The sequence below is a fragment of the Plasmodium inui genome (genome assembly GCF_000524495.1).
Source record: "Plasmodium inui San Antonio 1 unplaced genomic scaffold supercont1.19, whole genome shotgun sequence".
Classification (NCBI taxonomy): Eukaryota; Apicomplexa; class Aconoidasida; order Haemosporida; family Plasmodiidae; genus Plasmodium; species Plasmodium inui.
In genome coordinates this window covers 365,815-391,396 of record NW_008481853.1, presented here as the reverse complement: position 1 = coordinate 391,396, position 25,582 = coordinate 365,815, and the positions used below count along the sequence as shown (strand labels likewise).

Below are 25,582 nucleotides of genomic sequence, written 5' to 3'. Positions count from 1 at the left end.
TTCAGGTTTTTGCTTGGGAGGTGGAAAATGTGGGGGAATAGAGCCCCGTTCAATTTATATATGAAGGAGAGAAGAGCAGGAGAGTGAGAAAAAAAGCGGCACATTGAAAGTGCTGGGTGCTGCTATTCCATGTGTGTCAAAGTCTTGCGAACACATGGTGTGGTGGGCAGAGAGAGACGTGACAGAAGGGGGTTTTAAACCTGGTTGGGGAAAATTAAACGGGCGGCAAATTCGGTAACGCGGAAAAGAAGAACGAGCAGGGTCTTCACGCCGGTGCGCGCACGGTGGATATGCAAATAAAGTATACATACGCATATGTACATACATAAGCTTCTTTGTGAGTTTTCCTTCTCCTGATTATTTACACTCGCGCGCAATCACCGCAACTCGGTGAAGCGCTGCATACATCCGGATCGTACACCGGGTGAGCGCGGTCGAATGCATGCGTTGCGGGCGTTTGGGTGGCGTCGCATTTTGAAAAAAAAAAAGCAGAAATAGCAAGAAAAAACGACATATAGGGCGCACAAAAAAACAACAAACAGGGCAAAAAAAAAAAAATGACAAACAGGGTGAAAAAAAAAACAACGAACAGTCTAACCATTGCATATTTCAAACGCACAGATAAACGCCCAACAAAGGAAGATCCGAAAATGCAGGAGGAGCTCCAATTTGGTTGTTAAAAGATGCCGCAAAAGGGGGCGAACCAAATCTCCCCTACACCCCCCTGCGCGTATTCAACATTTTTAAGTCCCATGTGATAAGCCTTTTTTTTTTACAGCTTCCACCCACTCGGAATGTATGTATCCCCTCTATGGTCAAGCAAACGCGAAGGAAAAAACGCAACTGTGTTGAGACAGCCCGATGCGCAGTTTATTGTAGCCGCATAGACCTTTATCTTCCCGTTAGGAAAACCCCGGAGAGGAAGAAATACTTACCTGTTGAGGGAAGCCAAAATGTATTTCAATGGCAATGAAAAGGGGATCCACAACAACGGCCTCATTTACACCAGCGTGGAAAAGGTGCACATAACAGATCTCAGAAAAGCTACTACGGAAAATGGACGGCATATAGATTATCTCCACTTTTTAAGCAAAAAAAAACGGCTTAATAAGTTGGAAAGGCTGCTAAACAGCCACGTTATAAACACTCAAGTCGTAGTGACCAATTTTGCAGATGATGCAGAGGAAGTTATAAACTGTGAGTACCTGCACCAAAGTATGTGGAGAAATAAAATGTGTTTCTTTTTAAGGAATGTTTTTTTATCAAGTTTTTTTTCAAGTGAGTACGCCAATAATATTCTTAGGGAGCACCAGCCAAGGGTCATCTCCCTTAACTGCAAATATGACAATAAAATATACATGAGTGGCAGCTCCGTCTACCTGTGCGTTAACTATTTGACCAAGCTGAGGTTGACTTCGCATAGGAATGTGCTCAAGGATAGGTTCAAAGTGAGCAATGTGGTACTACTGGACATCTGTAGCGGGGGAAAGGCGCAAGCAGGAGGGGCTAACAGTGGGGAAGGCGGCAATTCCAAGGCAGGAAATTGGACAACTCCTAACAGGCATGATGCGACGGACGGGCCTTTTCCTGGAGCGGAATCCCCCAGTGGAGACCCCAAATTGAGGGAAAAATATCGCCAATATTTTACAGACATGTACACATACCCTGTCGACTTGATCGGGTTATACAACCATGGAACGGACCACGAGAAATTTCGTAAAAAATTAAAAAATATATTAACCCTTAACGGATCCAAGGATGCCAAAGTTTATGCAATCCCCGTTAAATGGCATGAATGCTTTTACGATGCGAATGGGAGGAACCCAGCTTCCAAAATAGGAAAGGGCGATGGTCCACCTTCCATCCACTGGGTCTCTGTTGACCCGCATCATAACATCCGCAACGACGAAGGGGACAACTTATCTCATGCGTTTAATATGAACAGCGTAGCAGATATTTACAACAGCATTTTTTCTAACTCGTCTGTAAACAAGAAGGGGGCACATGTGAACAGTTTGATAAATATGTACAATATGTACGGGGGGGGGGACGGTGGTCTCGACGTGGTGGTGAGTCCCAAGCATGTCACAGAGAGTGAGCATCGAAGCAGTGAGTGTCGAGATAATGACGGTCGAAACAATGAAGGTCGACAAAGCGGGGGGAAGAACCCCCTAGGAATGACAAACCAATTCAATTACTTGGATATACAGACGAGAGAGAGGATCCGGGAGGTGCACCCTGTGTATGAACTCGATGTAGACTACATAGAAAGGGAGTTCCTTTCCGGCCTCACCCGGGATGGGGAAGTCACCCTCCAAGGGAACAATAGGCATGACGCCCAGCAGAATGACGTTCACCATAGTGTGCGCCGCAACCCGAACAACGTGGTGGATTTGCACGACCTACTAGCGAGAAGTAAAGCCAACAAGAAGAAAAAAAGATACTCCCTTGATGATAAAACATTTTACATTAACTATGACTCGGGAAGCAGCTGTGATGTGAGTTTATCAGGCATCCTTGGCATAAACTGCGGGGCAGCCAATGGTGCATCAAATGGTGCAGCGCCAAAAAGGCAGACCGGTGGAAGCACATTAAACATCTCTACAGATGCGAGGATATTCAAAAATTACTTAAAGGGGGATCACCTGAAGAAGGGGAAAGTTGCCAACGGCGGAGAGGACACTCCGGAGGGGGGCACGAGAAATTCCATCCAAAGCGAAATCGAAAAGAAGCCAAAAAAAACGCCTATTGAGAAGCAGCGAATGGAAAGTAGCTCCGGAAAAAATGACGACGCCGCTGTGGAAGAGGCGAAACTGCGAAAGATCGACAAAGTGCTGGATTTTTTAAAAAGTCATAGGAACCACTATTATAGGGTTAACGAGAGGGTACTACAGAGGGAGTGTCTGTATAACTTCATGAGCTGTGTCTCGAAGGAGGACGAAATGGGAGGTATTCCAAACGGAATTGCAAGGGGGGCCCCAAGTGGGGACCCCCACGAAGCTGCTTCCCATACAAAGAGCAGGCAGGACGCAGTTGCAAACTACCTAGTGGAGTACATAGGGAGAATTCTCCTGGATGTAAAAATAAATCACGAAGAAAACGCACATATGTTTATTAAAAAGGAAAAAAATTTTTACCAAGTACAAAAAATAATTCTTACGAATGGCATAATTAGCAGCTCCTGCATTCGTGATACATGCAACTTCCTGATTGGCCAATTGGTTAACAGGAAAGCCAGAGAAAGACCCAAGCTGTGCTACGTTGTGTCCTTCTGGGGAGAGTACTGCAGCTTTATCCATTTTGATAAGCCCTCTCAGGAGATGTGCAGCCAAACCTGCATGCACCTCTTTTTTTTCTGTTCCCCGGAGACGATATACATAACGCTGTTGAATACCCAAGACCGAGTATTTTGAGTTTTTGGCGATGCGTGTCGGGGGGGTCCAACATCTGCTACGCGCGCCCATTCCCCGCTTTAAAATTTTAGTTGCGCCTGTTTCGCTTCATTTGGAAAATCACCCCTTTGTGAATTCGTGTGGGTGAGTGGCGTATACGTATATATGTGTGTACATACGTGTGTAGGTACACTGTAGATACACGTGGGTTTTTATTTTTTTTTTTAAATTCCCCGGCGTGTGACGCGCCACTTTAACAGTTTTGATTTTTCGTTAAATTTGTGTCGTAAAAAGAAGGGAGAGAGTAGCAGGGGAAAACGAAACATCTCTTTTCGTTTTTTCACGTCGCATTTTATTCTTATATGTCTTTCCTTTTCCCCCCTCGCGCTGCTAATTCTCGCGAACATGGAAGCAACGAATTCGTGTCTGCTCATTTGGAGAAGTGACCTCACGGAGGATACCAGTTCTCAGTTGGCTTAAAGGATCTGACGAGGCGGGTTATCCTCCCCGGAAGTGGCGCTCTCTCAAATAGATGTTCCCCTTTTGGGGGGTTCGAACGTATGACAGTATGGGAACTGCTACATGCAGGGACGTCCCCCCCCCGACACACACTTAGATTAATCCCGCGGGGATGCATAAAAGGGGGAGAAGCAGATGGGCGGTAAAACCTCCAGAGGCACATGGCAAGACTTCCCATCGCCACACTGCCTAGCGTATGTGTTATCCCCCAGCTCTCCCTTTATGAATACTCGGCGAGAGAACCCTCGATCGACTTGGCAAGTGTAACCTTCGTCAAAGGGATTTCCCTTTCGTTCTTCATCATGTACATTTGGAAGCAGCAAGACACGGGACTGTGGTCGCTGGCCATGAGGATGCCTTCAGAGAAGAGAAATTGAAAAAAGGGGGGTTAAGCAGCGCGGTGGCAATTATATAGACTAAAGTCTAGTCTTAATGGAAACGATGACGGCAGACATATGCGCCGCCAATTGGGCCATTACTTTGCTCCTTCGGTAGTGGCGACAGGTAGGAGTTGGGCACGAAGATGAGGCAGCTTCTGGTTTTATGACACGACCATTTGAAGATGCGGTCTGTCCACTGCAGGGTGGGGCGGGTTAGAAGTGACAAGTGACATGTGAGATGTAAGATTTGAGGACAGCGCAAGTGTGCCGATTGTGATAGAGGCGTAAGCGTGCGGACAATACAGGGCAGAGCCTGCAGTCGCTTCGCCCCCATCTGGCCCTCGCCGCAAGCCTTACCGAGGGGATGCGGGACTCCTGCCGGCCCCCCTTGTACCACTTGATGTTGTGGACGAGCTTGTATTCCTTCTGCACCCAGTTGGCATCATCCCGGTTGATAACGGGCCGATTTCCGTTTTTCTTATAAGTGGGGAGAAAGCAGATGGGTAGCTCCTGAAAGCTTATGGACAAATCATATGAGTAGGGAGAGCTCCCCTCATCATATTTTAGGAGCTCCTTCAAATTGTTCGTCTGTAAGCAATGTACCGCTCGATCTAGGCGTATCCCTTGAACCCTAAAGTTGAAATCTCCCATCCAAATGACATGATGAAAAACGTCTTTAAAGTTGGAGGTAACTTTGTTACTGAAATGTTCACTTAGTTTGGTAAGAATGAATTCTCTAGATTTCTGTCTTATCTCCTGATCCTTTGCTGGCATGTGGCAACCGATAAATAAAATGAATTGATTAAAAATGTTAAACAGGATTGATACACACCCTTTGCTATTATTTATCTTGCTAAAGGCGATAGATTTGGAGGCGCATAATTTTACGGGGCCATCTGGATACAACTTTGATGTCCTCACCCAGGCAGCCATCGTGGTGGATTTCATTTGAAGAAACGCTCCGTCCCCATATCCAGAGAGCTTGCAATCAGTCAATGGTAAAATTTTGTACGTCTCTTGATTTATTTCCTTCAGATGGTGAGATAAACACTCGATGATGTTATCAGATATGGACTCCTGTAGACATATGATGTAGATGTCGTAGTGGGGTTGAATCCAAGTAGAGAATACTTGTTTCTCTCTCGATTTAGATGTCCTCCTATTGGAACTATTTTCCCTTAGTTGGAAAAGGTTATAGTTGTTGTTCTCCGTGTCTTTAAGATCCACTCTTCTCAGCTTCTCTATTTGGCTTCGTCTCGGTTTATCTATCTGTGATCTGCCTGACTTATCCATCTGTGCTGTTGGCGGATCGCCTGCCTGGACTCTCTTTGGGACCCCCATCGTTGGCGTTTCGCTAACTACCTTCTTCCGGTTGTGAGATATGCAATAAGTGTTGCACTCATTTGATTGAGAGCCTTCCTTTTGAAAGTCGTAGTGTGATAATCTTTTAACCCATGTGCTTCTATTGGTGATTCCTTGTGTGGGTTGACTTTTCGATTTGATTCTCTCATTGGTCATGCCTACATCTTGGAGTGATCTACGCAGCTTCTTATCGTTGCACTCGCTGCTGCTCCTTCCACCTTTACAGAAATTTGCGCTCTGTTGCCAATTACCCACGTCATACGTGGAATCGTCCCCCTGTGTGATCCGTGTATTGTCTAACTGGTTGAGACTACTCGTTGATACTTTCCCCGCTTCGATATCGTTGCATGGGATGACTCGTAGGCTGGGGAGGTCGCTTTGATGTCTTTTCCTCTCTTCCTGCGGAGTTTTTATCTGTCGATCGAAGATCCCCTCATACGCGTAATGTGCACTGCTGTCATCAGCAGTTGAAAAAGTCTCGACGGTAGAGGACCCTCCTATGTTATTATAATTGTCCAGCCCTTTAACTCTCAAGACAGGGGTCACTGATCTAACCGAGTACCGATCGTTTGCCTTTAAAGAATACACGTTCTCATTGCAGTTTTCGCTAAGGTAGTCAGATGTGGACCTTTTCTTTTCGTTGTGACACTCCCTGGAGAAGTCAAAGTATTCACAGTTCCACGTCCCCACAAATATACTAAGGGGGAGGTTTTTTAAAATCTTCGAGTCATCTGCTTTCATCATTTGCTGTCTAAGTGTGAAGTAGTTATACCCCATGACGTTTTTTATCTCCTTTTTGGGAGAGCTGTTTTTATTGCTATTTCGGAGTCCTAGGCCAAGGCTGTGCGTTTTTAAATTCTCGCTTCCACGCTGGTTGGGCCGATTCTTCGCGTCATTGCCATTTGGGTAGGCCGCTTGATCAGCTGTAGCGGAAGTGCCATCGGGAGAAGTACCATGGGAAGAAGCAGTATCGGCAGAAGCAGCGTCGGCAGAAGTATCATCAGCAGAGGTCGCATTTGGGGAAGTGCCTCCCCCGTCGGTAGCCTCATCAACATCGTTGTAACTTTTGCCACTCCAGTAGAGGTTCTCATTTGTGCCGCTTATGCTCCCAAATCGAGAAAACGACTCGGGGGGTAAATAGCCACTAACATCGCTGTAGCATCGTCCATACTGTGGTGTCTCTTCTTTGTCGTCCTCATGCTCCACCATTTTGCCAATCGAGCTCGTTTTCGTTACTCTGTCTTGCTCATTTGGAGGCACCGATTCGCTCCCGTCATTTATTTGGATGCTAATTATGTTAGAGGCACCATCAGACATTTTTTTTTTTCTTCAAAGTTACAAAATTGTATATTTTTACTTTATCGTTGTTCTATTGGGGGCATCTCGGGAAGGGGTTACTCCTTTGATGCGCTCGTACGTAGGTTTATTGTTTGTATCGATTTGGGAAAATTTCTATTTCTTACTTCCACAGGACAGGGAATCCTTCTAAAACTATCTTAATTGGCTAGTTATTATTCGTCAACGGGGGAACCTACCCCTGTGTCTACATGTACTGTGGCGCGTGCACACGTATAAACAGCAAGCAGTTTGGAAGTTATGAAAGGGCGTATTAAAGAAGTTCATTCGCCCAATAGTGCTTACCTTATGCTGCGAAAAAGCAGCGTGGTTTAACTTCCGCTTAGTAGGTTATTAACTGACTAAAGTGGAAGACACATGGGCATTAAAAAAAAAAAGAAAAAAAAAAAGGAGGGGGCCTACACCATGCTGCTTCGAGAGAGTTCACCATATTTCTAAGTGATTCAAACGGTGCAAAGAATTGACACTAAAAGGAGGGAGGAACCGAAGGAGAACAAAAATGTAACTATGGGTGTGTGGCTGTATGGATGTATGGCCGTATGGGTGTGTGGGCGTGTGGCTGTATGGAAGGTAATTCCCGGAGTAGCCTATGCAAAAATATTTTATGTGTCTACGTGTTTGTGGGGGGCTCAACTTAGTGCGCAAAGGAGGTGTCTTAAACGAAGGGCTTTCTTTTAAAGCGAAAAGTGGGATGCCTCTCCAGGTTATTTCTTCCTCCTCCTGGTGAAGAGCAATAAAAAGAGGAGAGGGAGGAGGCTCACTACTACTCATCGCCACTAATGGGTTTTCCCCTTTATAAAAAAGAAGAAAAAAAGTTACATAAAGAATATTGAGAAAAAAGGGACGCTTGAAGAGTCCCCGTAGCATCATGCTAGAGTCAACCTTGTGGGTAGCATAATGGGGTTGGCGTTTTATGGTTGCTAAATATGCAAATATGGAGGTGTCGTATAATGAAGTCTACTTTACGACGCTCGAGGTGGTGAGAGTTGCAGCGTGGCCGAGTGCCCCTAGCGAGTGAGGAAAGAGGGGCTACACGAACGGAAAGCAGCCGCGTAGCTAAATCCATGTCATAACATGATGAGGGAAAAAAAATATAAGAGGTAAAATAAAAAGGCAAACAGGATGCAGTACTGCAAAACGGTTGTAAATAAGAAGGACAGGATGGCGAGAGGTGAGAGGCACGAGATAGAGAACAGCATTATTTAAAACGTAATGGATTAGGGTTTACTTTATATGCGTAGAGTGTATGGGAGGGGGAAGAGGAGCACGAAGGGAGTGCCGACTTATGTGGTTTGTTTTGCTGTCCACCTGCCGGGAGACCCGTCTGGCCGTCTAGCTATCGATTTGTATTCAGACTTATAGTTAAATATATGCACACACATAAGTGCTTAAGTATTTGCTTTTTTTTTCCTTTTTTTACTTTTTTTCATTCTTTTTTCTTTTTCCATTTGCTAATTCACAATTGCACACTTTTGTGACGAACAGGAGGCACACAGAGGTGGGGGAATTTCATAAAAGGAATGGTTAAAATAGACCAAGCGATAAATCTGGTCTGTGTTGTTGCCCCGCGGTTGGAAATTTCAAATTGGGCATGTAGACGTGTGCGCACAGGCTGCTTACAAGAAGATGCTTTCTTCACGTTTCGATTGTCCTCTTTGGTCATTTTTTTTTTTTTTTTTTTTTTTTTTTTTTTTTAAATGTACCAACCGTTACACACGAGGAATTCCCAAATGGACGACGCGCTACAGGTTACCTGACTTTAGCGATCCTAGTGATGTACTCTTTTTTTTTTTCTTTTGCGCAAATTTGAAATTCCCGAACGTGGTACATCAACCTGGATGTTGTGAATTTCTGCTCAATAACGTTATAGGGCGGAGAGGAAAAGGAAAAGAGAATTGGCCTCTCAGTTGGGATTTACATGCGAACGTCGGTATTTTGAAATTGTGTGTAAAGAAAGTTCCTCACAGGAGGTTCGGCGACGTGTACATATGGCAACTAAGGCAAATGTTGCGCGCGAAGGGGTCTATTGAGCAAGCGTTTTAAATATATTTCCCCCTTTACATTGTGGTGACTGCAAAAAAAAAAAAAGGCCAACAAATCGAGTCGGGTGTTTCTACACATGTTTACTCAAAATGGAATATAAATTGTGTCACTTTTACACTTGAGCCTCCTTCTCATGGTGAGTCTACAGAAAAAGGAGGAGAGGGCCCCTTTGCATACATTTGACCAACAGGGGTGAAAGGCTTCATTTGCGTTGTACGGTCTTCATTATGCAATTCATATTGTACGTTTTCCCAGAGTTCCCCTTTGTCAGAATTTTCCTCCCCCATCAGGTTCTCTAGCTGGTCGTCCCCTTCTCCAGTTCGACATCCCCCTGTTCTTTCCCTCCCTCAACTATTGTCCCGTTCTGCATTTGATGCAGCAGCAGCGACAGTAGTTGCGAAGCTGTTGGGAGGAATTACCTGCACATGTTGGGTGTCCCACAAACTGGTGCAAAGGAAAAAAAAACATGGAGGAATGCGAACTAAAACTTCATCCTAGTGGGTCATTATTGTGAGGAATAACAGCACAGATGTTCACGCATGGATGCTCTCGCACGGGTTGGTTGGAGTACGGAGGGTCTATTTTCCAGCGACACGGAACACCATTCATATTGGGTTTACCCTCCGTCAGTGGTCAGTTTGACCACCGAAGTGGACATCCCCTGACATCTTTCCGTCCAGTTTCTTGGGTTGTTTTCCTGTGTGTGGATCAGTTTGGACGACACAAAAAAAGCTGGTTGTGTTTGTCCTCCTTTTTAGCTCCATGTCAAGTGTGAACTGGGCCATTGTCACATTTACTGCGCACTTTTACGGGGAAGGATACGCATTGTGTGCCCCTCCGCTCCCTGATAATTGCAGCATCTTATTTTTACCACGTTCTCGGGTCAAGCAAATGTACACCCCGTTATAAATGCCAAATTGGAGGGAAGAATTAGGAGAGGGAAAATAGTTTAATACATTTTGAAACGCATGTAACGGTTTTTTTTTTTCTTCCACTTCGACGTATGGTAGAAAGTGCGCAGTGGTGAGTTCGCCCTCTACGCGTGTTAATTTATGGCAAGGTTAAAAAAGTAAGAAGCGGGTTAAGGGAGTACAAATCGCTTAAGTGATAAGTTTATGTGACATAGAAAGGAAACTCCTTTTGTAGCACCCCCCGCGTGGCACTATTTTTATGCCCCTTTACATTTCTCCCATGCGTGCCGTTGAGCCAAGCGAATTGGCAAATCATGCGGTTGATGACCGTCGTCCACTCCCTCTTTTTATTCCCGCCGACGAAGAGTTCATCCCGCGAGAGTCACCTTTCGAGAAAATTCTGTAACTCCAGTAAAATGATACACACCTTCGATTTTGAAGTTTTTGGAAAAGTCCAAGGTAGGCAGGAGGGGTTATCGGGTGAAAAAGAAAAAAAAAAAAAGAAAAATGAGACCTGCGAATGCAAGGATTTCTGCCTGACCAGAGGGGTTGATAACCCACGCGGTTTTTAACACAGCGATGTGCACTCTATTATCTTGTGCTTCTCCTCATTCATTATTTGTTCTTCCCTCACCTTCCCATCGTCTGCTGCACTGTGATGAGGGTCTCTTTGTTTAAGTTGAATTTTAAGGGAGACGAAAGAATTCGTATCCTGTATTTGCCCATTTGGGTGTCGAGGGGTCCACATAACAGTGTGTGCCGCTTACAGATCAACACAGAGAAAGTGCCATCTTCACTTCCGCTTCCACCCTCTTCAGGAGTTTTTTTCCGGAAGTACACAAAGCTGGAAGCAGACAAGCTAAACATAAAGGGCCATGTCAGGAACACAGACAGGAACACAGTGGTAGGAAAAGCAGAAAGTGATAGCAAAGAATCGCTGGAGCAATTTAAGAATTTCCTCAAAAATATCGGTAGCCCATCGTCCAGAATCGACGAATGTTTAATAACCAATGAGAAGACGCTTGAGGGGTTTTCCAGTACCGATTTTGTCATAAGGCGATAAATTGGGATGGTGAAGGGCGGGGAGGGAAGATTGTCCCCCCATTTGGGCCACTTAGCGTAGCTTTGACTTTTCCGTGAACATTCCTCAAGGGGAAGACCTAATCTAATTTAAATAGCATATAAAGGAGGCCACCCACTGGACACCTTTTTTTTTTTTTTTTTGCGAACAACAAATCCCAAGTTGGTGAAGACGCCAAATGGAGACTGCCTGACCTTATGTGACATTTGCGTCGGAGGGGTGCCTAACATAGCTCACATCACTAAGGGAGAGGTGTCGACACACCACGTTGCGCTGTTGTTCACTGATTGGCCCTGTTCTGTGGTTCCGCCAAACCGAACGAACCCAATGAAGCGGCACAAAACCACCTCCAAGGTACAAGACTTGGAGAGGTCACTGCGGAGGAGGGGCGGAAAGGTGAAGACGATTTACGAAAAAAATAACGACGCGGAAATCAACGAAATCATAGAAGAAAAAATTAGTTACATTTGGAATTACATAATCCATATTGATGACATAGTGAGTGAAGAAGAATTTGCCAAAGTGGACATGAAACAGAAAATGGAAAAAAAACAAACCCTACGAAAAACAGATCATACGGAAGAAATTATTTACTATAATAAAAATATGAACAATCTTATTAACATACAGAAAGTACGAAAGGCACTTCATCATTTCAAAATCCAAGTTAGTGTGGATGACATTTTTTACATGTTCCTTTACTTCACCAATAAGAATTATTTTGAGAAAAATATAAAAAATGAAATTTATTTTTGTGATCATATTGATAAGCGGAAGGAAAAATATAAATTTCATTCCATAAATGTCGATAATTTATACATCAATTATGATACGTTTCGTCAAATTTTTCTTAACATCGATTTGAATATTGAAAGTAACGGACAGATTTGGTGACCCACCTGGGGATGCATCTTACTGCCAAATGGGAGGGGACACATAACGTGTGATGTATTTTCCACCCCATTTGCATTTGCCCACAGGGGAATGAGGGGGGGACTTTCCCAGTTACTATATATAAATGCGTTTGTGTTCTCCCCCCAATTGGAAAGGTGTCCACTCCCCCTCCCCCGATGGCAACCCCTGTTGAGTTAAACCCCTTTTGACATTGCCCCTACTCATTAAAAAGAGCGTATGCGATGTTGGTCCGTCTTTTTTTTTGTCCAACTGGGAAGTTACATTTGATCCAAATTTTGCCCGTTTTTCAAATTGGCCTGTTTAGGTCTACCCACCTTTTCACGGCAATTTCGATGCCTTTTCCCGAAAGGGAGAATAGTGTCTTAAAAACAATATATTTAGACTAATTGACTGAGGGCGGCATAATGTTGTACCTGGTAATTATGCATAGGGTCGTTTACGCGAGGTCAGTTTCGCGTTCCCGTTTACCTTACGAGGGATCTCCTTAACCGTGAAAGTGGCTAGTGTTTTTATTTTCCCCCAGCAAGGAATTTATTTTTTATTTATTTTGTTTTATTTTATTTTTTCATATTTTTATAGATATATTTTTTACATTTTATTATTTTTTTTCCTTTTCGCTCCACGAAAACTACATACGTTTAGCCATTTCGCATTTGCGAGTGTCCGCAATGCGTAAATAATTCCCTTTCGACTGAGAAAACTTGCCTCTGAAGTGAAAAGCCAGTTTTGCTTCTTCTTTTTTTTTCACTTTCACATCTTTGCCAGACGGCGTGTGTTCCTCCTCCTCCCCCCTATCTTCTGTTTGGTGGCCAAACGGGTTTACCTTTCACTGGACGAAAATGTCAATTGGGCGTTCCATCCGCGTGAGGAAGTGAGGCCTCTTCGACAATTTCGAAGATGTGACTTGACTGGGAAGGGGGGTGGAGAAGAAGATACATTTTCGTTTCGCTCGATGTGGATGTTTTATAATATGCCCCTCCCGTGTGATGCAGCCACGCAGGTATTATAGGAGATAACCTTTTTTTTTTCTTTTTGCAAGAGGGTTTTTTGCTCGGTTTGATCCATATTTCCCAAACGAACGACCAGATTGAACAAGATGAAGTCAAAGTACGAAGCCGTTTTCGACGACGAGCTGAGCAACTCGCGCGGGTCCGCCAACCAGGTTAGTAGAGAGCCTCCCCGGAATGAAGAAAACAGAGCATGTCCGAACAATACCCTGAATAATATTTATGGAAAAATAGTCAAAATAAGGAAAGAGCTAGAAAAATCGTACAATTTGTTTTACTCATACAATTTGATTGTGTCCAACGAAGGGGAAGGCAACATCAACCCTGGGAGGAATTACGCCGATGTGTACCAACGAAATGACACTTTGAAGATAAATGCAAATGCGAAGAATAATTTGACCCTAAACAAAATAAACGCCCTCACAAATTCCTTTTTTATGAATGTTGAAACGTTGAGGAATACCTACTCTTTTGTTGGCACAAATAATATGAACAGTCAGGCAATGATGAGTGACGAAAACGTCATATGGGAGAGAAGAATTGAGACTTTAACCAGTGAAGCCAACTCGTACATCAAGACACTGGACGGAATTTACAAAACGAATTTGAGCCACACGGAAAGGAACGCCCGTAATGCATATAACGAACAGGATGGTTTTATGGGAAACAGTTCGCACACAGACGGCAGGAAGGCGAAGAAGAAAATGGCTGCTAACTCCGCGATCGGCTATCTACACAATGAGAGGGAAATTCTAAAGGAAGTGGAAAACAACCTTAAGGTCTTTCACGTCCAGGGAATGAGTACATTAGAATTAATCAGAAAGCAAAACAAATTTTTGAAAAATGTTCGCAAGAAAGTTATTGACATTTACAACTATGTCGGCTTGTCGTCTTCCCTGACGGACGCCATCAAGAAGGCGCACAAGCAGAACTTGGTCATCATCCTCGTGGGTGTGGTTCTCTGCCTGCTCTTTTTTTACTTCCTCTACAAGTACGTACGGAGCTGATTCGCGCAAAGCGGACTGGCGCATAGTGGATAGACGTGTGGGCAAATGTGTACATACGTAAGTGTACGCATAGTTATGTAGCTATATTTGCGTAGCCATATATGTGCCTACTTTGAGGCAGTTTCTTGTGGCAATTTTTTGTGGCCACTTTTTTGAGGCAATCTTTTGTGGTACTGCTTTCCCACATCCATCCGCGCATATATTCCCATTTGGCGCGAATGTACGGAACAGGATACCCCCCTCCCTCTTTCTCTCATTTTTTCTTTCTCCTTCTCATTGCTCTGCATCTGTGATGATGCCATGCGCGAGTAAAAATATTTATTCCTAATTTTGTTTGTTTGAATGGTGAAGTAAAAAAAAAAAAAGAAAAGGGAAAATATATTTGCCACCTAATAGCATGTATTTTTTTCTTTTTTTTTTTTTTTTTACCGCCTTACGAGTTTGTGAAATTTTTTCTTCTAACTTTTCTTTGAGCCGCTTGGCACATTCTTCAAGTCACGCTTTGACAATTTTGATCATTTTGGTCATTTTGCTACCGCTTACTGAACACGCTCTTTATTTTGCAACCCGGAAATGGATTACCAGGCCGAGGGGCACATTCCTAGCATGGGGACTAACTTGTTTTTCGCCACCCGAGGGTAGAAGGCCAATCCGTCCGTCTGTTCGCTACTAGGCAACAGGAATGCTGTCAATTTTCTGCATCCAGCGGGCAACTGTTGAGTGTAGATATTGCACGAAATAGAAAGAAAAGGGAGGACAACGTGAAGGCGGAACGGCGAAGGAGCAGAAGGAAGCATGGATAAAGTAGTTCCCCCAATGGAAGAAGCTTCCCCCGACTCGGAACCGGCGCGCCCTGACAGGTACGACCACCTGCCAAGAGAAGTGCAGGAGTACTACGTGGGCGTTCCGTACAGCTGGGAATACGTGGAGGGCAGCAAAGGCTGGTTCATCATTGAAACGAGCAAAGGGTATAAATTCTACTTCAACAAAAAAACGAGTGAAAAGACGTGGAAGTGCCCAAAGGAGGTAAACATTCTTCTGAAGAAAAAGCAGAGCGATAACCCTGGTGATGAATCGGTGGAGAGGAGCCCAACGGGGGGTCGTCACAATGGCGCGATGGAAATCGACTCAGACTCAGGGGCTGCCACCTCCAATGGTGTAACAAACGGAGCAACGAGGCAAGGTAGCCAAGGGGAAAGAAGCATGGAAAAAATACTGAAAGATTATAAAAACCTTCTCATCGAAAAAAATATGGACCAATTCTGCAGATATGAAAACGCCTTGCCCCACCTCCTCTACGATGAAAGGTATCTCAAAGTACCAAAGGAGATGAGGAAGGAATATTTTAATAATCTTGTAAAAGAAATTGACCAGGACAGAAGAAGAGAGCTCAAAATGTTAGTAGAGAATTTCCAAAGTCTGCTGTCTGAGGTGGAAGGTGAAATTGGGTACCCCTTTGAGGAGGCAGACGCGATATCCATTTTGAGGGGTGAAAAAGCATTCCAAGGCAATGGCAGCAAAAATTGGAATGTCACAAGGAGCAAACTGTTAAGGGAATTTTTACAAAAAAGGAAAAAAAACATGGAAAGGGAAACGGAAGAAAAATTGGAACAATCTTTGCTTGACTCTTTTAGGGGCGAGAGCCCAGGGGCGTGGATTAAAATAAAAAATAATTTACTACGAAGTACCAAGTATGACATTTTATCCTTTGAGAAGAAACAGCACATATTTCAGAGTGTAAGTCAGAAGTTGCTCGCCAAGCGGAAGGGCGAAAGTCGCCATGCAGATTCCCTCTCAGATGTGAAGCGATCAAACCATCGTGACAACGCGGTTACCGACAAGAAAAACGTTTTCTTGAGTCTCCTGCATGAGAAGATAAAGCACCCAGTTGTAGATGAAGCCATTTTGAAAGATGAGACATTTACGGACAAAATGTGCGACTCCTTTGAAGAGGCCCTGCAAATTCCACCTGACCTGACAACAGACGAGAGGTACAGAAATATACGCCTAACGGATACAGAAAAGTTAGACTTGTACAGAGAATTTATTACAAGCTACATAAATATGAAAAGAGACACATTCAAGAAAATGCTTCACGAAGTTCCAATTAATCATATGAACGACTCTGTGGAAGACATCATAAGGCTCGTCGACAAGAGAGACAGAATTTTTAAGTCCTTACCAGCAGCCTATTTGGAAGATGTTTTCTCAAAATGGAGAAGTTACAAAATTAAGGAGGCCAAGAAAGTGTTTGCCGATTTTTTGAAGAAATCCAATTGGGTTAAACACGACTCGGATGAGCGTGGAAACTACGATGCGCTTCTGGAAGTTCTGTCGCAGGACGTCAGGTAGGAATTTCTCAAACGGTGTGTGTATGTGTGTGCTGACACACGCTTTCCATTTGCATGCGTCGTTCCAAATTGGCACGTCTGCGTAATCATCAAGGTTTCATTAAGCCATTTTTCTTTCTCTGCTGCTGCTCCTGCTGCTCCTCCTCCCCCCGCAGCTACCAACGACTCAAGTGCGTGCCCATGGACAGGGACGAAATGGTGAAGAAGCGCATAAGGGAATTAAAGGAAGAGCACGAGAAGAATAAGAACTTAGCAGAAAGGCTGAACCGTTGACTCGTTAGATGCGGTAACTTCTCACTTGTGATGACGCCCTTCTGGGTAGCTCGAGATTGCTGCAATGGCGACACAGACGGGGGCACCTTTTTTTCGTTTCATTTGTGGGCATGAGCATGTGAGGAGCTGGGCGAAATTATATGTTTTTTTTTTTTATTTTATTTATTTTTTTTTAATAGACCTTTAGCAACACCGTGCGTTGCTCTGCCCCTCGCAAAATTTAAGAACGGTGCAAACAACAGTAGGTACTAACTACGCATGTGTGTGCATTGAATATATCGAGTTTTGTTTCCCCGTTTGAGCCACAACTAGGTGGAGGTTCGCCCTCTGCTGGGTATGTATGTTGGGTGAGCATACTTAGCTGGTGATCCGCTTTATATATTTCCCCTCGCCACGTAACCCCTTAAGCAAATGAACACATTTGTCGTTATGAAGAGTCCCCTTCTCCGAGGACATATAAACAAAACAAACCCGTATGTACGAACATATGGGCATAAACACGTAGCCATTGGCGGGAGTGTCTACTTCTTCACATCTCTTTGCATGCACTTTCCTCTGCCTTTGCTTAAATATTTCAAACAATGAATTGTACAGACATACAGGAGGTTACAAATTTTCATGCGTCCATACTTTTCTTATCTTTTTTTTTTTCTTTTTTTTTTTGTCTTTTACTTGTACGTTTAAGAAAGTTTGCGTTATTTTGCCTTAAAAAAATTTATAAATTTTGCAGGAGAAATGTGCTTTAGGGGATAGAGAATCCACGGGGAAAATTCCATCTTATGTGTGAGAAGTTCTCCAATGTGAGGTGCGTTTTTTTTTTTTTCTCTCTCTCTCTCTCAATATGGAAAGTGGTTATATATCACTCGGCGTTTAAGGATCTTTGCGTCGCAGTACCGTCTTTTGCTGGCGTATTCGAATTCATTTTTTCGCATCGATGGGAGAAGCTGTAGTGACGCTGAGGTGAACGTTCGAGAAAAAAAGAAGAGAAAAGAAAAAGAAAAAGAGAGAACGAGAAAGAGAATAAGGCAAATAGGGAAACTAAAGCCAAGGCAAAATAAATTTCAATTATTTCTCCCCTCTCAGCACATTCCATTCGTTATACTCCACTAAGTAGGCTATTTTTTTTTTTTTTTCCTTTTTGCTTGTTTCAAACAATTTTATGCGCATTTAACAGCCAAGCAGAAGCGCAAAATAGGAATCAGCCTTTGTCCTCGCGGGAGATTGTTACATATGAAGGAGGAAACTTTCCGTGTAGGGAAGCGCGAGGGATTTTAAGGATGGCCATTTTGCAAATCTTACATGTCGCATCCTTATCGATGTTTTAAAATTTGAGAAAGTGTGGAGAGAATAATAAGAATAATGAGGGAAACAAAATTATAACGGAAGGAAACCTCCAATTGGGGCATCTTAACCGATATAGGTCCCCCAAAAAAGTAGCACACACACAGATCTACTTGGCGAAAAAACAGCAACATCCATGTATGTTCCTTTTTCGAAATTTTCCATTCTGTTCGCACCTCTCTCTTACTTTGAACGTAGGTAGTACGAAGCCGAATTGTAGGTGACGAGAAGTGGAGCCCACGACAGAGTCCGATAGCTTCGTCTCGACGCCAGTGTGTTGCGAAATGGCGCGAGTGGCGCGAAGGCCATAGGGGATTACAATAAGGGGGATGAGCAGATGGCCTCGCGCGCCCCTTGCGAGATATATATATGAGTGGCTACCGCGGTAGTTGGGGCTGTTGCAGCTGCTGCGATTGTTGCGACTGTTCCCATTGTTTCCGTTGTTGCGGGCGTTTCCACTCTTGCCATTCTTGTGATCCTTTCGGCTGACACGGCAAGTGCGCCTGTTTGTGGATGACGCTGCCGACGCGGACGCGTACACCCCAAGTGAGCCCACCCAGTAGATGTTCCCATTTGTGTCAGTTTGGCGGCAACGCGTAAAGGGGATATTTCGCTGCAGGGGCTGCACTATGATTAGGTAGTCCCCCCAGCTGCGAAGCTAAACTGATAGGAAAGCCACGCCCCCCCGATTTGGAAACCCCTCCTGGGGAAGCGGCCTTACTCTAGCGCTGCAGGCACACCCGCAAAATGTGGCTCGAAAAGTACGCCCCGCAAAGCCTGGACGAGCTGAAAATTCACAAGGACATCACGGAGAGGCTGAAGAAGCTTAGCGCGCACAAGGACCTACCTCACATCATTTTTTACGGCGCCCCCGGAGGAGGAAAAAGTACCAGAATAGATTGCCTAATAAAGGAAATATTTAAGGAAGAGAAAATAATCAGGAGACCAGAGTGCATAACCAATGCAGAAAATAAAATCAGCATAAACGTCGTCCAAAGCAATTACCACTTAGAGTTACAATGCTTCGAATTAGGAATCAAAGACAAAATAATTGTGCAGAATGTTATTAAAGAGCTATGTAGCTACAAATCAAGTGCGTCTTTTTTTTCCAAATCGCCGATGTACAGAATATTTGTTTTTAAAGATGCTGAGTTTTTAAGTGAAGGAGCTCAAGCAGGGTTAAGAAGGACATTGGAAACGTACATAAGAAATGCTAGAGTTATTTTACATTTGGAACATCTGTCTAAAATTATCGAGCCGTTAAAGAGTAGATGCATTTGTATCCGAGTACCTCTTCCCACGGAAGAAGAAATTGTGTCGGTCCTAAAAGATATTAGCGAAAGTGAGCATGTGCCTGCATCCTTCAGTTCAGTCGATTTTTTTAAAACCTTGATTAATAAGCATGGACGGAATTTGAGGAAATGTATTATGGCACTAGAAATGACCGTGTATTCAAATTCGGCCAAGCCTCATCACTCCCTCTCTGTTGCTTCTACGTATATAAACGAACTGTGCGATTTTGCTTTTGTGAATCCGTCCCAAATAAAGATGAAAGAATGCGTGACGAAGATTCAGAGCTTAATAACGTGCCAAATTCCGGTTAACTTTATTTTCGAAACGATCATTAAATATTTGTTACGGCATAATTATGATTACAAACTTAAGTACTACTTCTTGAAGCTCTGCTCGCACTTTTCCTTCCTCTCCGAGAGCTCCTTCGACAAGAGCGTCTCCCTCATCGCCTTCATCGTGAACGCCAACACGGCGATTATTAAGTACAACTTGGCGAGGAAGTAGCGGTGGTGTGGAGGCTGGTGGAGGGGCGTGGAGACGTTGCGATTATCCTGCACTTCATCGGCATAATCCACCAGCACACTCCCCACACACATTTACGCTGCATTCCGCGTGCCTTTTTTTCTACGCGCCCTGCTCCCGCTCCCTCGTTTTTTTGCGTGCGCACACGGCGAGCCCCCCGAAGATGGTCAAAAAGAACTCGCAAACAATTAGCAGCAAATATGCAAACAATTCGTAACAAATATGCAAACAATTGGCGCACAATTCGCGCACATTTCAGAAATTCGTAACAGCGAAGTGGGCACGTGGCTCGATGCGCAAAAGAAAGAAGAAAAAAAAAGCTCAAATTTTCCGAATCTTACAAATGTATAAAATTCCAAAGGGTGACCTATCTGGCAGGGAAATGTAGCCATATTTGGTTTTCTCGAAGAAGGATAGGAAGTGGGTGCTCGGCTTGTCACGTGGAACCCTATCGCCCCCAGTGGGTACAGCCCCATCGTGGCTACGCCCCTCTACAGGATCATTTCCACGTTGCTCACAGTTATGTTTTCCCCCGCTTAGTGTCACGTGGTGGGTAGGGTCCTCCTCCCCAACAGGTTGTCCTCCAAAAGATGCGGAAAAAAAACGACCGCAATGATCCCCACGGAACCTTCTCTCATATTCTTCCTTCACAAAATCGACAATTTGAACTTGCTTTTTATATTTCCTTAAAAACTCCTCAATCACATGATCATTCTCGTGGTGAGAAAGAGCACAAGTCGAATAAACGAGAGTTCCATTTGTGTGCAAAAGCTGAAAGGAGTTACTTAGCAACTCGAATTGTACACTTGCGTTATTTTTTATCACCCTCTCTGTCCACTTGTTAAGCAAATCTTTTCTTTTTTTTTTTATTAAATGCTCGTCAGTGGAGCAAGGAACGTCTAGCAGTATTTTGTGGAACTTTGGGAACCTTAAAAAGGAATTCAAATTTAGTCCATTGTAATTTGTGATATGCACATGATTCGACGTCAGCAGATCTTTTGGCAGATGTTTACTTAGTACCTGTTTCAATCTGTTGTACCTTACTCGATTAAATTCGTTCGCGACAAAGAAGCCTTGCCTCCTGGTGGTGTAATAATTCACCCTATCGAGGGAGCATTTAATTTGTACACTTCCATCCTTTAGACATTCCATGTTTCTAATTCTCTTCACTGGAGAGGAGTCATACCCGAAGAGGTGATTTGCGATGACTATGGACTTCCCCCCTGGAGATGCACACATGTCCAGCACATTTTCGTTCTTCTGTACATCCAGAAAATATGCTGACAGGACAGAACAGGGGTTTAAATAGTAGATGGCTTTCTCCACATTTTCCACTTCTCCATCGTGCTTCATTATATCATCTGCGTTTAGTATCTCCGAATTGGGAATGATTATTTTTTCGTAATTTTCCGCTGGGTGGGGGTTAATTGGGGTGGTTTTTCCACTTGGCTTCTCTTCAAAGGTTGGTCGCTCTCTCCATTGATATCTTTCCTTTTGCGTTTCGCTGGGATTAGACTCTGATGGATTGACCTCAGCGGGATTGGCCTTCGTGGAGAATCCCTCTTCTTCCTTTTTTGCGCCCGCGGAGGGGATATCACCGTCTGGACCTTTCCCCTGGGGGGTGACCGCTACCCCACGTTGGGTCATCAAATGTGCATACGACTTATCTACATACAAGCCATCGAAACTTGTTTCCACCTTATTTGCCCTAACCATGAATAGCAGGATTTTAGTCAAGTTGAGATAATCTACTTTTACAAAATGAGTTATGAATGCTCCTTGGACAGTTTTCTCCTCCTCCAGGGCTCTTAAGAGGGTAGCCGCTCTCTCGTCTCCGTACTCCCTTTTCAGGTTTAAGAAGTACCCCACTTTTCCGCTGCATTTCATGGTGTGTGGGGGATGTGAAGAGTGCTGCGTCACACGGATCAGAGTGCTTCACGTGTGCAAGGCATATGAACACGTTTACGTCACTGGAGATGCCCGCGTTGCTGACTTTGCAATGGGCTGATTCTGCGTTCGCCAATGAGCCTCCCAACTGTTTTGGGAACAACACCAAGGAATTGCTTCTTCATGTGAGTGATGTCCAATTTGGCGCCCCCTTCGGCGTGCCTCATTTTGTCGGAAGCGCTATAGAAATGCTTGCTTGATTTCTCCTTCAGAGTTGCGTCGTCCCGCTGATTTGCCTCTTCATGAATTGGTCGCGCACGCGTGGAAGCTATATATGGATACTACGTGCGTAGGCATGGGATGAGTGAGTGTCCACTGTTGGGGAGCCTGTCGTTCCTTTTATTACTTCCCCGGAGAGGAAATTATGACCCGTTGGCCATTTCTGAGCAACGAATTCGCTCGTGGAACGTTCGCAGAAGGGGGGGGCAAAAGAGCAGAAAGGAAAAAAAAATCGCCAATCAGTTTTTTCTCAATACATACATTCGCACGTGTGCCCGGGTATTACATCCTGGCGCAACTCCACAAATAGATGGCTCTACCATGCTGTAAAGAAAAAAATAATAAATAATAACTCCCTTTGTACACCCGTAGTGTACATTACTTTACGTGGCGTCGTCTCGCAATCATTTAGTGAACCTCGCGGGGAAATTATTTTCCTTTTCCCTTGATCTAATGCGAATGCTTCGTTTGGGGGCTTCTTTCGTCGATTTTTTCATTTTTCGACCACCCCCCACTGTTTGATTTTTTTTACGCGCCAAGGCTGCTATCAGACGATTGGCTAATTGAACAAATGAGCAGTGGAAGGGCGAGGAAAAAAAAAAATAAAAAACATCAACGAAGTGTAGCCCATTCCAATTTAACTTCGCCCAAGAGAGCTGCTTCTTTTGTGGGCTGATTTCAGTTACGTCGGAAAAAATTTAAGACTCGCCCAGGAATTCCGCATTTTCGGTAAGAAGGAGCCAGAGGAATATGTGCTAAGAGGGGAAGGCAGGGGAACAGGGCAAAGGACGGTTAACGGTGTACAGAGCAGAAGATGCCCTCTGAAGAGCTCCCTTGTGAGCAGACGTACATACAAAAGTATGTATATATGTGTACCTTTGCCTATGCCTGGCGAGTGTGTCGTGCCCGAAGCCTTGGCAGAGGAGCCACTTTGACCAACTGACGAATTTCCCGTCGGTGAAGATCGACCAGAGGGGTAATTTCCACCATTTTGTGCACCCGGACGTAAGTCATTTGGCTAGCGGCGGGATAGCGAAACGGATCAGCGCAACGGAGTAGCACTACAAAGATCACCCCTTCGTGGCAAGAACCGCCTAAACGAGACAACGCGCAGTTCGAATGGCCAATCTGCCTGGATAGTGGAGTCGGCGCGTTGTCCCCTTCAGGCGCACATGTACACGTAGATAAAGGTCATCCCTTGGCTTGCTCTCCCCGAATGCCTACACAGGTGAAACATTCGCGCGGGGAAATATCTACACATATGTACATTTCGTGTATGTGTTTCCTACGGGGACTTCTCATGCGGTGCGAGACGATCGGGCCGTGGGATGGACCCCTCAGAGAAGTCCCCCCGAGGGAAATCGCCCCCCCTGGAAGGGGAGCACTCCGCAGAGGAAGAAAATAAAATTCTCCCGATGGACCAAAATGAATACAAAATTGTAAGTCAAAAGGGGAAGAAGAAGAGGAAGGAAAAAAAAAAAAAACAAAGCGGTGATGAAGATGCCATCCAAAAGTATGGAGAGGAAAAAATCGCTCTATTCGAAAACAACGAAATTGTCGAATATGACGCGAAGAACTTCAGGACAGGAAAGGACAATCACATTGTCTTGTTGGAAGAGGATTACTTAAATGTGCTGGAGTTTTTAATTGAAAAAAAGTTTTTTCCTGATTTACACAAATATAAGGATGATGGAGCCATTTCGGAGAAGACTCAAAAGGATGCCCATGATTTTACTCCAGATGGAAGAAGCACCATGTTCTCCAACTATCAAGGATACTCACCTGAGCAAGGCACCACTGTGGAAGTAGATCACGCGGGGAGAAGAGGCAGTAGGAAAATGGGTAGTCCTATATCTCCAAGTGGTAACCCGGATGGGGGCTTTTACTCCTGCCCAGAGGAACATAACAATCTGGAGATGTTATACCCAACGGATCAGTGCAGCGAGAGGAATGTAGACCCCTTCGAGGAGGGGAGGAATGACAAGGCACTCTGCCTCCAAGAAAAAAACTACAAATTAGTGACTCTAGCGAATGGAAAAAAACACAAAATTGATCTGAACATAAATTTGAGCGACTTCCAGAAGAAGTACACCTCGGAGGATAACAAATCATTTGAGTACCTCTTAAGGAGCATGAAAAATAAGAATGTGGATAGGAATATGTACTCGCTGATGAAGAGAAAGGAACACAATAAAAAAGTAGACTACATCGAAGAGTGCACAAGGAAAGGAATAAATTGTCATCAGATCAATACCAACAGGTCGGAAAATGAATTAAGTAGCATGATGTTTTCCTCCAGTTTAAAAGTTAGCTTGATGGATAATTCTGCTGAGAGTAAGCTACAGATATGTCCCGACAATACAAGATTTTCGGAGGAATATAATGAGGACATGAAGAGGCAGATAAAACAGTGTGCTCAGAATAGGCAATTAAAAATGATGGAAAAAATGAAAGAAGACAAAGAGGAGCAGATGGTACAGCAGGGGAAATTCAACTTACTGGAAAGGAATAACAGCTATGAGTATATGCGTACTCCACTTATACTGGCTGGGAAGGGTGTCGATAAGAGTCCCATCATAACATGGGGGGTCATTGCCAGCAGCCCTAAGTTGGTGGAAAGTGAGGACGAGTGCAGTCTGGACGGCAGCAGCGGTGACAACTCCGATAATCCGTGCAATAGCTCCAGGGTAAGAAGACGCACCGGAGAAGAAAACGACGAGGCCGATTTCAATCCTAATGAGGAATTTAACCTGCAACAAATTAACCACCGTGAACTGATTTCCGAGAAGCTGCAGAGTAATATGAAAGACATCAAATACAGCAAGGAAGCGTTAAAGAGAAAGAACCTCAGCTTGTTGATACAGCGAAATTGTAGCTCCCGCATGTCGATCACGTCCTATAGAAATTCAGTTCTGTCTAGGTACAGCCGGAAGCGACTCAGCGAGTTGGCGATGAAATCGTCGCTCGCGTCGCAAATTTTGAAAAAGAAAAAGAGGTGAAGAGGTGATATTCGTCAGTGGGATGATTTTACGCTGTCAAGTAAAACCTCGGAGGGGCTTTCTCTAATCTTGCAGCATTGGTTCAAGTTAATCTCGAAGAAAACAATCCCCGCGAAAGGTGGAGACCCTCTAAAAGGATTCCCCTAATAGGGTTTTTTTACAGGGATTTTCTCCACCTGGGCTTCCGCTCGATCAACGGATTAACTGTGATTGGTTGGCTCATTTGATTTTTTCCCCCCTCCCACCGCCCTCTTTTTTTTGATGCACATTTGTTTGACAAATTTTATTAAAATGTGGAACCCCCCCTCTGTCGATATATTCCCAGCGTCGTAGCCTCCGTTACAGGGGATGCGTCCATTCATTTGTAGAGATTTGCTTCCTATCCTTTTCCCTTTTTTTTTTTTTTTTTTTTCTTCTTCTTTTGCGTGCATTATGGGGGCATATATAGAGAGAGCCGCACAGATAGGTAGACAGTAAATATGTTCATCTGACTGGGTACTCTCGTTGACAAATTAAAACCCACGCGACTTTCTTTTTTTTTTTTTTTGTTCAAAATAGCGTCACATTGCATCACGTGGCATATCACATGGCACATATCTGTCGAGTCATCATTTTTTTTTGTTCATCGTGAGTGTCCACATTGGTAGACTCTTCCCCCCGCGGC

The 25,582-nt window shown here is 44.2% G+C and overlaps 9 protein-coding genes across 9 annotated transcripts; 7 read left to right on the top strand and 2 right to left on the bottom strand.

The window, feature by feature from the left end:
- Positions 1-953: 953 nt before the first annotated feature.
- C922_04081 (hypothetical protein) lies at positions 954-3,413 on the top strand (the record flags this gene model as incomplete). Its single annotated transcript, XM_008819666.1, has 1 exon — positions 954-3,413. The coding sequence occupies one exon, from the start codon at positions 954-956 to the stop codon at positions 3,411-3,413; it is 2,460 nt and encodes an 819-aa protein (XP_008817888.1).
- A 718-nt stretch (positions 3,414-4,131) lies between these two features.
- Positions 4,132-6,970, bottom strand: C922_04080 (hypothetical protein; the record flags this gene model as incomplete). Its single annotated transcript, XM_008819665.1, has 3 exons — positions 4,132-4,268; positions 4,391-4,487; positions 4,649-6,970. The coding sequence occupies 3 exons, from the start codon at positions 6,968-6,970 to the stop codon at positions 4,132-4,134; spliced, it is 2,556 nt and encodes an 851-aa protein (XP_008817887.1).
- Positions 6,971-10,277: 3,307 nt separating this feature from the next.
- C922_04079 (acylphosphatase) lies at positions 10,278-11,026 on the top strand (the record flags this gene model as incomplete). The annotated part of the gene is made up of 2 exons (XM_008819664.1): positions 10,278-10,422; positions 10,782-11,026. The coding sequence occupies 2 exons, from the start codon at positions 10,278-10,280 to the stop codon at positions 11,024-11,026; spliced, it is 390 nt and encodes a 129-aa protein (XP_008817886.1).
- Positions 11,027-11,371: 345 nt separating this feature from the next.
- On the top strand, positions 11,372-11,938 carry C922_04078 (hypothetical protein; the record flags this gene model as incomplete). Its single annotated transcript, XM_008819663.1, has 1 exon — positions 11,372-11,938. The coding sequence occupies one exon, from the start codon at positions 11,372-11,374 to the stop codon at positions 11,936-11,938; it is 567 nt and encodes a 188-aa protein (XP_008817885.1).
- Positions 11,939-13,055: 1,117 nt separating this feature from the next.
- C922_04077 (hypothetical protein) lies at positions 13,056-13,973 on the top strand (the record flags this gene model as incomplete). The annotated part of the gene is made up of 1 exon (XM_008819662.1): positions 13,056-13,973. The coding sequence occupies one exon, from the start codon at positions 13,056-13,058 to the stop codon at positions 13,971-13,973; it is 918 nt and encodes a 305-aa protein (XP_008817884.1).
- Positions 13,974-14,768: 795 nt separating this feature from the next.
- C922_04076 (hypothetical protein) lies at positions 14,769-16,597 on the top strand (the record flags this gene model as incomplete). Its single annotated transcript, XM_008819661.1, has 2 exons — positions 14,769-16,321; positions 16,480-16,597. 2 exons carry the CDS (start codon positions 14,769-14,771, stop codon positions 16,595-16,597), a joined length of 1,671 nt encoding a protein of 556 aa, XP_008817883.1.
- A 2,088-nt stretch (positions 16,598-18,685) lies between these two features.
- On the top strand, positions 18,686-19,735 carry C922_04075 (replication factor C subunit 3/5; the record flags this gene model as incomplete). The annotated part of the gene is made up of 1 exon (XM_008819660.1): positions 18,686-19,735. The coding sequence occupies one exon, from the start codon at positions 18,686-18,688 to the stop codon at positions 19,733-19,735; it is 1,050 nt and encodes a 349-aa protein (XP_008817882.1).
- Positions 19,736-20,074: 339 nt separating this feature from the next.
- On the bottom strand, positions 20,075-21,640 carry C922_04074 (hypothetical protein; the record flags this gene model as incomplete). The annotated part of the gene is made up of 2 exons (XM_008819659.1): positions 20,075-20,334; positions 20,377-21,640. The coding sequence occupies 2 exons, from the start codon at positions 21,638-21,640 to the stop codon at positions 20,075-20,077; spliced, it is 1,524 nt and encodes a 507-aa protein (XP_008817881.1).
- Positions 21,641-23,247: 1,607 nt separating this feature from the next.
- Positions 23,248-24,918, top strand: C922_04073 (hypothetical protein; the record flags this gene model as incomplete). The annotated part of the gene is made up of 1 exon (XM_008819658.1): positions 23,248-24,918. One exon carries the CDS (start codon positions 23,248-23,250, stop codon positions 24,916-24,918), a length of 1,671 nt encoding a protein of 556 aa, XP_008817880.1.
- Positions 24,919-25,582: the final 664 nt, after the last annotated feature.